We start from the raw sequence: 12,531 nt of genomic DNA on the forward strand, positions 1-12,531 counted from the left end.
AGTGTGGGAAAGAGACATATCTATAGCGACGTTTTGCAAACTTTTGAAATGTATCCGTTGAATTGAACCGCTTGGTGTGTACTAAAATTGATACGGGTGTTGTGGAATTTTCGGTTTTAATTTTTAGCTTTCATAAAATTGGAAGAAAATAAAAAAATGCTTTCAAAAAATTGAAAGAACCTATTAAATGGGAAAAAAATGTCGAAAATCAAAGGAAATTTCTCCATTTTACGAAATTTAATGCAAATCTCATTGGAAATTCCTTCCATGTACTGCGTCGATTGGTCTGTGTTTAGTACCAAGGAATTTGATATGTTCTATAGAATTTTGATGACTTTTATTGTAATAATTTTTCTGATTGAACTGAAATTCATGATTTTCTTCTAAAACTGCGAATGTCCCTCTTTAAAAAAAAAAAAAAATCAATTTAAATTCCCAAAATTGAATGTGAGTACGAAGTCAAATATTGTTCGTTGTGAGCTCCGTTTCGAACACCACCCTACTAGCGCCATCTATCGTACGTCATGCACGTAACGCTTTTCCACGTAAAAAATGGAACTTTTTCTCTCATACTTTCCTCTTACATTCCGTCTCACCTTTGCGCAAGTTCCATCGATCAATTTAGACATGGTTTTGGGCGGAGTTTTCCAACACTCCAATGACAAACTAATTGGTACCGATTGTGTGACAGAGTGGGAAGCAATTTCTCTATACTTTAATGGTGTATTTCTCTCGTTATAAACTTATACATGAAAAAATCTATGTTTACAACTGTCTATGGTCAATTTGTATCGAAGTAACTGAACTCCTTTGTCTGTGTCCTTATACGTATCCTCCAAATGTGACTCTGGTCACAAATTTAGATGTCATCGGTGTCTTGTTCGATATAATGTAGTTTTCCTTGCACAAAGCTAATGTATCCACTTTTGATGAGTCGATTAACGGTCGTTTCACGCATGTACACCACCTGAATGAATTCATCGGTCGATGTTGACGGCAGCATTTCTTTGGCCAATGGCATTATGTTTGGCTTTGTATGTAATCGTGGTGTTTTCTTAATTTTCTCCGCCGTGAATTGCAAGTATGTTGGTACCAGCGTTAGATCGGTATCTATTTCATGCGTTTTCTTTGCTTCTGAAAATTTGAATTTTTGTACTTTTTTGGCGCATTTTTTTTGTGTGTATGAAATTCAATACTTACTGTTTCCAATGTTCAAATTCCATAGATCACTTGCTGCTTTTTCAATGCGTACACAAGTGTTATGCCCTTCTGTCGAATTATGTTCGATGACGGTGCTTTCGGCAATTGCATCATCATCGGAGATGTCTGATAGCACGGGTGATAGCTCGGGGAGTGTGAAAGTTGTGGATGTTTCAATTGGTCCGACCAGAGTCTTGTCCACCGTTTCATCCAATTGAACTGTTGGCGTGATTTCCAGTGGTTTTATTCCGCTTATCTCAAATTTGGTATAATTACCCACACTGTCGTCTCGACACGATTCATAGAGTGTTGTATCACTGATGTCAATTACTAAATTTTTCTCGGTGTCATCGCGCTTTTGAAATACATTTGACCGACTCTTGTTATCTATTGCAAACATACTCGACGACCATTCTTCTGTATTGCGATTTTTTATGAATTGGTTCGATTGTTGGGTACCCACTGATTTATTTGTTTCGCCCAATGTTAACATATTTGATGCACGCTTATCGCTCGCTGGACCCTTTGGATTTTTTGGTTTTTGAAAAATGACCGAATCACTTATTTCGTCTTGTGATGAGCGGTGCGGATTTAATTCGGCTGTATTACACACTTTTTCTGTCGCCGGTCGAACAGTTATGGTATTTTGCATTGATTGGGTCGGTTCGATTGGTTTTCGATGGTTTCGATTATAGTGATGTCTTGGGGGATACTTTCGCATACTGCCCGGTCCCGTATTTCGTATCCATATTTTGGATGGATCCATGTTTTGATTGTAAGTCTGACTATTCGACATAACCACACACTGATTCTTGGTTCCGGTATTTAAGTCCGCCTGAAAATTCACAAAATTAAGAAACGGGACTCAAACAATAGAAGTTATTGTTATAATGAACAATCACTTCTATTAAAACAAGAAAAGTGATTCATCATTAAAACAATAACGTCTATTGTTTTAGCCCATTTAGCTGGCTAACGTACTGTCAGCTCAACTGACCAGTTAATTCAATATATTGCCTGCGGGAATGAAACAATTAGAGTTGATTGAAAAATAAATAGCAGATTGATTTTTTTTTACTTTTTTCACCTATTGCTTGATATACACGACCTGGAACAGCAGCAAGTATGACGCGCAGAAAAAATTGATTGACAGTAAATGCGTTAGTATGTATTCGTGTTTGTCTAATAAAATGCGGTTGTCATTTGGTGTATGTGTGTCAATCATTTGACATTCGAGAGTAATCTACACTCAAGACGGTACATTTGCCTTCTTGTTTGACATTTTTTTTACTTCTTTTTTTTCAAGCTAATTTATTAACATCAGTGCTGCACCACCAGCAATACCATTTTTTCATCTTTTTTCATATATGTGCCTGTAAAAGAAATGCAATTATATCATAGTAGTCGATTCAAACAGCAAATCTACCATCGTCTACCATTGAAAAAAGTGACTTATTGAAAAATTGAATTTCTGGATGATTGCTTGAATCATTTTTATTAAATATATCGAGAAGAGAGTATGTTATTCAGCGCTTATGGCTGAGTAATGTCTGAATAAAAACATACTCTCCTCTCGATATTTTCAATAGATTTGTGGTTTTTATTGTATTTCATAATTGAAGATATTTTCACAAATATATGCTTATAAGCATAAATGCCTTGTAGTTCAAGGCTTGAATGATTAAATATTTATTACATGATTAAAAAATGTGTTTAGATTTATCACAATTTGTTTCGAGTTGAGATAACGGGTTTTCTTCTTTTTGAGACTGAAAAAAAACAAACAATTTTATCTTTAAATTTTTAGTTGAATCTCCCTTGGTATTTTTTTTATGCAAGTAAAAATGTTGCGGCTATATCTCTGCTCTAATCTCCAGTCCTCTTTATTTTCTTAACCGAGATAAAATTAGATTATCTATTTTTGATGTTCCCGCCACTAAATCGTTGATTTCGGTACCCATTCAATTGGTCGATAAAATGGTTTGTTGCGATTGATAGTCGGTTGTTTGCGTTGATTGATGTAACTAACCAGTTCATCGGTTGACAACACGATTTTATCTTTGCTGTTCACGGTTCGTTTAACCAAAAATCCAAATTTCGTAATCCAAAATGTGTGTAGCGTATTATTTTTCATGGCATTCCGTGCAATTTTCGCCATATGGCCGTACACTTTTGTTGTATGAATGTTGATAAAAACTCGTATCGGTGCTACTCCAAAAGGTAAATGAATCAAGTCCGATGACCACAATTGTTGCATATAGGCACTCTGTAAAATGCGCTCTTTCATACAAAACTTCTTGAGCTCAACGATGAGTGGTGCATTTTTACCTGGGCTCCGCGTGATTTTCACAATGTCCCGTGGAAATATGTTCACCTGTAATTTCCAACACAAGCTTAAAAATATGGCCTCTTTATTTTCATTGTTAAAATACGGAATGCCATAAATGCACAAATTATTAATAAGACGATTTTGTGCACGTAATGCTCTCATATTCAATGATCGCGTCGAAATAGTTGGCCGTTTAACATTTGGAATTGGATTTACTGCCGGAGTGCCGATGGTCGGTGTCGGTTCCACAGTAATGTTCACCGAATTTAATTCGCCGGATTCATGTTCGGCTTTATATTTTTGTTTGATAATTTTCATCAAATCCTCACAGAAAATATCGATAAGAATTTTTATGCCACCATAATTTGTATTGATCAAATTGTGATTGAATAGAACCAGCCCATTCTCGAACACGACTCGTGTGTTGGAAAAATGTCGCTTCAACATCTCACAAAATTCCAAGCAACGGTAGTTTAATGAACTGTTACGATGTTGCTGCTTATCATGCATCACCACTTCGATCAATTTGCCCGTTTTAAAATTGCATTTTCCACAGTCGAACCGGTATTCGTGTTCTTCGATGTGATTTAAGTACTTTTCACGGTCGACAATTTTCATGTGACAATAATCACAGATCATTTGCGGTTCAAGACTTTTGATGATCGGTTCCATGGATATTTCGGTGTCCGCATGATCGATTGTATGGTGGAATGCAATTTCAACGAGGGACTCGAAGATGCGATCACAGTTCAGGCAACGATATCGATTCGCATTTTGCGACAATAATTTTAGAAGTGTTTTATCATCCAATATGATTGGATTCAATGGACTTGCTTGTAAATAGGATTCATGAGTGTTGTTGAAGTGCGCGATTAGCTCGGATTTTGTTTCGAATGTTGGCGATGTACATAAGCCACATTTGAAATTGTTGTGTAGATTGACCACGACGAAGGGGTGGCCGGAATGCTGTTTACGGTGATGGTCGACCAATTGGTGGTATGGGGCAGCATGATCACAGTAGATACAACGCATCGTAATATGCACGTGATATTGGAACGGCTCCGATGAATGCACAGACAACCAATGTGGATACAATGCTTCGACAGAGGGTTTGTACTCGGTGGCTTGGTATGGGCATAGTGCACAGCTAAATATCATTTCTTCGACAGTGGTGCGATTCAGTTCTGAAAGTAATGTTGAAATTGATTGAAATAAATTTACAGTAGTTTGGGGGAATGGTCTTTTCTTATTTTTACAATCTTTCTCGGACTCATTATTTATCTCTCACTCTCTCTCACTCTCTCTCACTCATACTCTTTCTAACTTACTCACCTTTCTCTCTCGCTAGCTACCTTTTTCTCTCTTTCTTTTTAAATTTCTCTGTCTCTCTTGCTTCCCTCTCCCCCTCTCTCTCTCTCTCCCTATCACTTTTTCTCACTCTTCTTTCTTAATATTTTTTTTTAAATAGCCGCTGTAAATTTTTTCATTAATTCATTATTGTCTTGAAAGTCATACAAAGCAAAAACCATTAGGTCTATGCCCTCTTGATTTTTTCTTCTCTCGTACAATGACACCAAAACTCACTGAAATAGTACACAGAGAGTGCATACAGTGAAAATATTCGCAATTGGAACAGGTTGTTTTCTAGTTTGCGTTCATTTTTGGAAAATTATGTACAACCGAAGCAATTCAGTATTTGAGTAAATAGACAGTCTAAAAAAGAGATAAAGAGCCTTTGGGGAATTATCGAAACATTTAGAGAACATACGAATAGGCTAAAATATTCGTGACCTGAAGAAATTTGTCAAAATAAAACTGCAGCATTTTTTATATGAACATGTTGCTCTTTTACTTTAACAAATTTCTTGAGTTCACGAATATTCTAACCGATTCAAATATAGTATAACAGCGTGTAGCTACAGCATAAATGAGACGAGGGCTTGCTTTTTGACAATATAGACAGATTAACTGAATTTCATGTTGGCAAACACAATCGTAACAATATTTATCTAAATCAATAAAGAAAATTTCTCTCCTTTTATACCTCCTTGGGTAATAGCAATATTGGTTTTTCATATTTTCCCAAAAATACAAAACAATTCAATTTAATTATATTATTGACGAGACTAATTCTACAACAGCATTTAGATAAGAGGCTTCAAACAGCCTCACTAAACGAAATTCTAATTATGTATAAGTTAAATAATAAGACCTCTTACATAATTACATTAGTTAAATAATAAGACCTCTTGTAAATAGTTTTTTGATTAAAATAAACACTAAAAAAAAAAAAAAGATAAATGCCTTTGACATTCGGTCACGATCTTCTACTTTTGGATACTTTTGGAAAATACTGTTATTTTCCATCTGTTCATGACCTGGGTATAAACTCTGGAACTATGCATGAGACGACCTACTGTGTGAACTGTGAAGTACTTCTAAAGTTTAACATTTTTTTTCTAAGGATAAATTTACAGATGACGCAGGCTATTTCGTACAAATACTAATCTTTAGAAAAAATACTAATATTGTAATATTTCGTAAATCTAGTTGATTTTGGCAGTATCTGTACTGTAAGCTCAAACATAATAGTCCTAATTCAAATATTCTCTTACCATCACTGGTGATACCATCGTTTCCTTTGAACTGTTCAACCTCTGTGTGAATTATTGAAGCCCCTGAGCTTTGTGCACAGTCGATTACTATTTCATTGAAATTGTTAACCTTGGATCCACTCAATTCCATTGAATTTGTTAATTTTTCAACATTATCGGATTCAGCACCCTTTTTGCTTATGCTCTGTTCCAATGTACCTGAGAAAAAATTCAAGAAAATGAGTTCTTTTGGAAAATTATTTACTAGAAGTCGCAATTTTTCAGTCACACAAATATTGTTGTGTAATCGAAGTGGAATAATTTCAAATACTAGAGTAACTGAAAATATAATGCAATATGAACAAAAAAATCGCTTTAGAGCAAAAAAATACGAAATATTGTATCAAAATATGTCTGAATCAAAAAGAGCGAAGTATTTTTTTTTACCAAAGCGAATGTTTGTCGCTGTTGTTTCCTTAGCAGGACGCCGCAATGTAATGCAATAAAATATTTCTTACCAATAGTGTTGATACCATTTTTGGCCTCTTTGGGTACTTCTTGCACCAACGATTGGCACATGGTTGCATCGATGCTTCGTGAACAGCTAGCTTTCATCTCACTGACGATGAGATCATGATCTGAAATATGGGAATAAACAAAAGCAGAGAGTATAGACTGTTGGTGTTGATTTGGCAAAACACCATTCCATGAAAAATTAAGCACAAATTCTTACCAACTACATTATTGACACTGTCCTTCTTGAGTCTTTTAATTACTTCATCGTTCCGCTGACTTTCATCACCAGTCGACCATTTCCTTTTTAGTGATGCTGTGTCTACACTCTTTTGTGAGTCAAAATTCATGAGAAATTCAGGCATTCGGACATCGCACTGATCTTGCGATATTTCAATGAGATGGTTCTCATTCGAATCGATGACTGGTTTCACGTCGGACTGCAATTGACTGGTATTCGGTGTTTGTACTCCACATGTCGACGGTACCAGCGTAACTTCTGTGCTCTGAACCCCTGGACGTTCCGAATCTAACTGAACGGTGAATGAAATGACGTCGTTTGTAATCGTGGAACGTGTACAATCCAACGATGGTTGATGATGAACTGTCTCCGGCACTGTACAATCTTCAATCTGTTTTGTCTCTTGGCACTGATCCGACTGTTGGCTTCGAAGACGATCGTACGTTTGACTCATCCTAAAATGTGAAGAATTACAAAAATAAAGAAGATAGCAAAAATACCATTTTTACCTTTCACTGATGAAATTCAAAAACTGCTGCTTGAATCGGTCATCAAATGGCATGCCATTGTTATTGATTCGTTGCAAAGATGCAATGGTTTGTGGTTCAATGGCTCCAGCCAATTTGTTCAGTTCATCGTGCCAATTAGATGCTTCCATTTTAACTGTGAATCAGACAAAACATCGACAAACATTAGAAAAACCAAGAAACAACTATTTTAAGGGCGACAAACTGGATTTCATGACTCGGTCGGCTCATGTATCTGTATTTATTGTTGTTGCAAGTTTTAACTTGACTAATTACCACCTCTCTTACTCTATGAACCACGACCAGAACTTTATAAAACGGATCACGTAATCAATGCCGGAAATTTTCTCCGTTTTTCTTTTGCTATTTTCTCCAACAGTTGGGACACCGACATATTTGCTCGACTTACCTTTGAAAACACTCATCAAAACAATGCCATTGAAATCAATTACAGCTAAATTCACAAAACTAATGGATAACACACGAATTAAACGGTATTTGCACAGCAATTTAAAGCAATTTTACACGAAGTTCACAAAATGGGTATAATGATTGACAGTTGTAGCGCCATAGCAAAGCGTCTTGACATTTGACGCGACTGATGTGAAAAAAAGTAATGTTTTGTCAAATCGATGTCAATTGTTTTGAAGAGCGCCTAATTTAAATGAAATCATTTACGATTTATTTGAATGATACTGTCGTCATGAACGAAACTTATGGTTTTGGGAAGAATTCTATTGAAAGATATCAATCCATCTAATTAAAGATAAAAGTTTATGCACGAAATTCAAAAAATTACAGAGCAAAGACAAAATTATTTAGTTTCGCAGTTTTTCTTCTCGGTTTTCCCTTTTTAATTAGGTTTTTATTCAAAGGGGTTAAAGAAAACAACAAATTGCCCAAGTACACCGGGCCTTTAGCTCAACGTGGGGAATCGTAAATAGAACTGATCACATGGAGTTCTATTGGAGACCTTTTCAATTGATGTTATACCAACCAGCTTTGGCCATTACTTTGATGCCCTGCTCTAGATTCTTTAAAAAAGATTTTTATCTGTGAAATTGATGAAAGAAAAACGAGAATTTTAGTTAAAATATTTATTGCGAAGAAATATCATTGCTTTTTCCTCTATTTTCAGCGTTACATTCAGTATCGCTTTAGCGATATTTTTCAATTGCCATCGGTAATTTGCTATGTTTGATTTTTTTTGGATGGATCATTTTTTGTATTGTACTCAATATTAATTCTTAATCCTTAATGAAGTTATAAAACTGTTGAATAAAAAAATGAGCATTCTCATGCAGTATTATTGCTACTTTACAAAAGTAGACTTGAAAAATGGAAATTTGCTATTAAAATTACATTCAAAAAATGGTAATAACAAGGTAAAATCATGGCATATCAAAATCGTGCTTATTCATGCTAATCATCATGCGATTAAATCAGTCGTTTGCGACACGATCTGGCTCCACATAAGCATTTCGTCTTGTACTTATCGTCTTCATTATATGCGTAGTCGAACGTAAGTTCAGTGCCGGCTTTGACAACTGTGTTAGTAAAAAACGCCAACGTTGGAAATTTGAAATCATTCAAAAACACATCTTGAGCAAACATATTTGGTTCGCATGAATGCTGCAAAAATAAAAATGACATTTAATTGAAAAATTGACCTTTGTCACTAAAAAACGGGGTCAAAACTTACGTTGAAAAAGCGGCTAACATTGCCAAAGTTATTGCTATCGACAACATATTCGATTTTATGTTTCTTTGCGCTATCTTTGTCATCGGTATCGCTTTCATCATCCGAACTGGAGTCGGTGTCTTTCGGCCATGTAATATATGTTGGAAAGAAATTCACGAATACTTGTTTGACATCGTGGTCGTCTGTATTGATTCGTGGTCTCTTTGCATGACTTGGCCTATCATCCAAGTTTGGTGTCGCAATCGATTGATGGCCCAACGAAAAAAAATACGTAAATGTTCGACCTTCTGCGTCATTTTGATCGATCACTTCACCATAGTAGCTGACAACAAATGTTTTTGCTGGTATATCGGTCAGCGTACGTACGCCACGGCCTCGGGATTTTGTGTCGAAAACCTGTAAATTTAATTGTAAACCGTGTTGTACCACACGATTCACACACGCCTCTTTTGAGCATTTACAATTTTCGCCACATTCAACGATTCCATTTTCCAATCGCTCGGTATCACACAGGCGAGAACGTATGTAACCATAGTTTTTATATTCTTTCAAGTCTGACTGGTTTGGTTTTCGTCCGATGGCTTTTTCAACGGTCAAATGCCAGCAACTGCATTTTAACTATGAAACAAAGGAACAAATGACATTAAAATCATATAATAAATGGAAGAATTTGTAATATTACCTTGTTGGCACAGTTATCTGTGCAGTCACAACATTGCGTCCGGATGTTGGGCGTCAAATAGTCATTTGGAAATCGATAATCAGTAATGTAGTTGAAATTTTCGTCAAGATTTTCGTCCAAATTGAGTGGCTTATCGCTTGCTGATATCGGTATCTTTTCCTTTCCGAATGATATGTCCTTTCGATGGTAAAAAAAAGATAGAAAAAATCGTTAACATATGTCATATATATCTCCTTCTCAGTGTTTCAGTCCTTCCCAGCAATTTGATTGCCACTTACCGGGTTTTTAACTGCTTTTGAGCAAAAGTTGGCTGACGGATCGAAGTCTTTGTCCAATGAAAATGAGTCGATCCGTATCTTTTTTGCCTTTGTCGTTGCCAAATACTGCTCGATGGCTTTGTAATCTTTTAAAACTTGACCACATGGAGCCACATACCCTGATTTGACTCGTTCAAACCCAATGGCCAAAGGACGTTGAAACAAGCCGCATCCAGTCAGATCGGCCTTGTCTTCCAGTTCGATACAATTGTGATTGCATTGATGGTTCGAGCGTAATCGTAGATTCGACGAATTAACCAATGGGATGATTGTTGATTCGATGGCTTGTTGGCGTGTTCGAGGTTGAACAATTGGTAATTCGATGAGAATGCAGTCATTATCGCTGTTATCTACCACTTCTGGCATGAAATTAAACTGAAGCGATGCATCAAGCAATTTCAAATTAATAAAATGTCTCCAAACTCGTCCGATACGTGGCGATCCAGAGTACAACCATTCATGACGGCCATTAGTCAATTCAAATTGAATCAACGGTAATTCCTTGTCTTTATCTTTGACTTCGCCAATGATCCATTCACCATTGCATTCAACCCATAGAAAATGTCCAATGTCCAGTTTGGTCATGTCTATTTCGTGACGACGTGAAAGCGATGCGAAAAATTCAAAGTATTTCTTTGCATTGGAATGAACTGTGAAGGATAAGGTAGAATTGATTGTGATCATAATTCGAATTCATAAGCGGCAAACAAATAAGTTGTACTTACCATGTGACAAGCCGTCATTTCCCAGCACCAATCGAATATCCTTCCAATTGATCTTCTGAACATGCCCATCGTCAAAGAAAACCATGTAAAAGTGGTCATTTACATTGCTTCTGGATGCAATCATACCCGCATATGGTTCGTTATCTTGACTGGGATACAATTCTTCCATTTGATTGAATTCATTGATGATGTACGGTAAATCAACACGTTTACGAAATGCCAATACTCGACTATAATTGTGATAGTCCTGTCGTGACGATTTTGCCATGGCCAATTTGTAATTTGGTACCTCTAGTTTACGATCAAACATGTTAATCAAACACATTTCTTGCTCCTCCTCGAATTCGTTGACATAGACTTGACGCGATAAGAGCTCACATTGCTTCCAAGAGGCAATCACATTATTCTTTCGCGTTTTGTCGGCCCAATATAGTTTTCGCTCGTCGGCCATTAGCGGAGCAGCTATTTGACAAACGGACACAAAAACAGGGAATTGGTTTTAATCGGAATTTATTAGAGCTTGACAGAACAACAGGTCACTGACACGTGCTCTGATATTGTATTGTACTGTGAGTTTTTTTGTTCAGAAAATTGAAATATCTCATGCTTGGATGGTAGATTTAGGAATATAATTCATGGTTCATGCTGTATGAAAATAGCGACTAATGAGATATTTTCGATGACTAAAATCTTACATTCGCCAACTAAATACAAGGCAATGCCATTCAGTACTAGAGAAAAAAAGAGACTTACGTGTTTTGATGTTTAAAATCGAAACTTCATCTTCGTAAATCGAAATCTCATCGTCGTCGGAAATTTCAATGGGTTCCAGACCATCATACATTTTGCTGCTATTTACCAATAATTTAATGGCCACCAAATCAATTTTAGCTTTCGGCTTGCTTGGAATCTAACATTGAACAGAAAAATGAACAAAAAAAACTGAGTGAGTTCAAGTGACAGTTGGTTAGAAGCTATACAATTTTCGATTTGGACACGTTTTGATTCCTCTACAACAAAATGTAATGAGCCCAAATGATTCCATATGACAACTGGAAAATTCTAAAAAATTCCAATCACTTTTACAATTTTATCTATTAAAAAATCGCGAAAATCGATTACTTACCTTTTGATTCACTTGTGTATTGCACGTGGAATGAGCGTCTATTTGCCATAAAGTTCGAAGCGTCAATGGTGTTGCGCTCAACTGCTCTGACAAAACTGTGTGTGTTCACTATGAAGTTAGTTTAAAAGTGGCGCAACACAATTCGATTTAATTCAGACTTTTGGCTTTTAAAAAATTATCTTAAAATCCTTCGATGAATTTTATCGAATCCACCAAAATCAAAAATTGATTGGTTGAGAGCAATGTTGAGAGAAGGAGAGAGAGGTGGAGAGAGGGAGAGAGAGAGAGAGATTCAAATGTTTAACAATGGCTAGTGACTTTTGTATCGAATCGAAAAAGAGAGGGAAATCTTAATTGATAGAGTCACACGACGAAACACACTCAATACAGAGTCCATTAGGGTAACCAATTTTTTTTATCTTTCACGGGTCCAGCGCTTTTGAACTTTTTTTCAGACTGGAGATAATGTTTTCAAGTTTTCGTTGTGTTTTTTGTTGTATTCAACAGTGAGAACTCTTTGATCTGAATTTTTCCTTCTGTTTTTTTTTTTTGCATCATCGGTTTGTTTATAGCTA

At 36.1% G+C, this 12,531-nt stretch overlaps 3 protein-coding genes across 7 annotated transcripts; all 3 read right to left on the reverse strand.

Annotated features, from left to right (window-relative positions):
- Positions 1-674: 674 nt before the first annotated feature.
- LOC116349712 lies at positions 675-2,409 on the reverse strand. Of its 5 annotated transcripts, none has more exons than XM_031781264.1 (4): positions 2,288-2,382; positions 2,198-2,217; positions 1,201-2,035; positions 675-1,134 (listed from the first exon to the last, which is right to left on the reverse strand). In XM_031781264.1, the coding sequence occupies exons 3-4, from the start codon at positions 1,994-1,996 to the stop codon at positions 860-862; spliced, it is 1,071 nt and encodes a 356-aa protein (XP_031637124.1). In that variant the 5' UTR covers positions 1,997-2,035; positions 2,198-2,217; positions 2,288-2,382; the 3' UTR covers positions 675-859. The 5 variants fall into 5 exon arrangements, with proteins under 5 accessions (XP_031637124.1, XP_031637126.1, XP_031637125.1 ...); XM_031781266.1 differs by having other exon boundaries at positions 2,279-2,354; XM_031781265.1 differs by lacking the exon at positions 2,198-2,217 and having other exon boundaries at positions 2,288-2,409.
- A 366-nt stretch (positions 2,410-2,775) lies between these two features.
- On the reverse strand, positions 2,776-7,950 carry LOC116349782. The gene is made up of 6 exons (XM_031781375.1): positions 7,814-7,950; positions 7,387-7,540; positions 6,857-7,332; positions 6,642-6,761; positions 6,145-6,342; positions 2,776-4,713 (listed from the first exon to the last, which is right to left on the reverse strand). The coding sequence occupies exons 1-6, from the start codon at positions 7,827-7,829 to the stop codon at positions 3,137-3,139; spliced, it is 2,541 nt and encodes an 846-aa protein (XP_031637235.1). The 5' UTR covers positions 7,830-7,950; the 3' UTR covers positions 2,776-3,136.
- Positions 7,951-8,537: 587 nt separating this feature from the next.
- On the reverse strand, positions 8,538-12,028 carry LOC116349747 (histone-lysine N-methyltransferase eggless-like). Its single transcript, XM_031781326.1, has 7 exons — positions 11,957-12,028; positions 11,584-11,740; positions 10,831-11,292; positions 10,067-10,755; positions 9,789-9,965; positions 9,107-9,724; positions 8,538-9,036 (listed from the first exon to the last, which is right to left on the reverse strand). The coding sequence occupies exons 2-7, from the start codon at positions 11,672-11,674 to the stop codon at positions 8,842-8,844; spliced, it is 2,232 nt and encodes a 743-aa protein (XP_031637186.1). The 5' UTR covers positions 11,675-11,740; positions 11,957-12,028; the 3' UTR covers positions 8,538-8,841.
- Positions 12,029-12,531: the final 503 nt, after the last annotated feature.

This window comes from Contarinia nasturtii, unplaced genomic scaffold (genome assembly GCF_009176525.2).
Source record: "Contarinia nasturtii isolate CC-2019 unplaced genomic scaffold, AAFC_CNas_1.1 Cnas_scaffold_3116, whole genome shotgun sequence".
Taxonomy (NCBI): domain Eukaryota; kingdom Metazoa; phylum Arthropoda; class Insecta; order Diptera; family Cecidomyiidae; genus Contarinia; species Contarinia nasturtii.

Bases quoted from the DNA above. Each gene is read 5' to 3' on its own strand.
- LOC116349712 (XM_031781265.1), bottom strand. From the start codon at position 1,996: ATGTCGAATAGTCAGACTTACAATCAAAACATGGATCCATCCAAAATA. The intron at 1,135-1,200 runs GTAAGTATTGAA...TCAAATTTTCAG, and splicing joins GAATTTGAACATTGGAAACA to AAGCAAAGAAAACGCATGAA.
- LOC116349782 (XM_031781375.1), bottom strand. The intron at 7,333-7,386 runs GTAAAAATGGTA...TTCACATTTTAG, and splicing joins TTGAATTTCATCAGTGAAAG to GATGAGTCAAACGTACGATC. The intron at 4,714-6,144 runs GTAAGAGAATAT...CATTACTTTCAG, and splicing joins CGATGGTATCACCAGTGATG to AACTGAATCGCACCACTGTC.
- LOC116349747 (XM_031781326.1), bottom strand. From the start codon at position 11,674: ATGTATGATGGTCTGGAACCCATTGAAATTTCCGACGACGATGAGATT. The intron at 10,756-10,830 runs GTAAGTACAACT...TATCCTTCACAG, and splicing joins AAATGACGGCTTGTCACATG to TTCATTCCAATGCAAAGAAA. The intron at 9,725-9,788 runs GTAATATTACAA...TTTGTTTCATAG, and splicing joins CAGATAACTGTGCCAACAAG to TTAAAATGCAGTTGCTGGCA.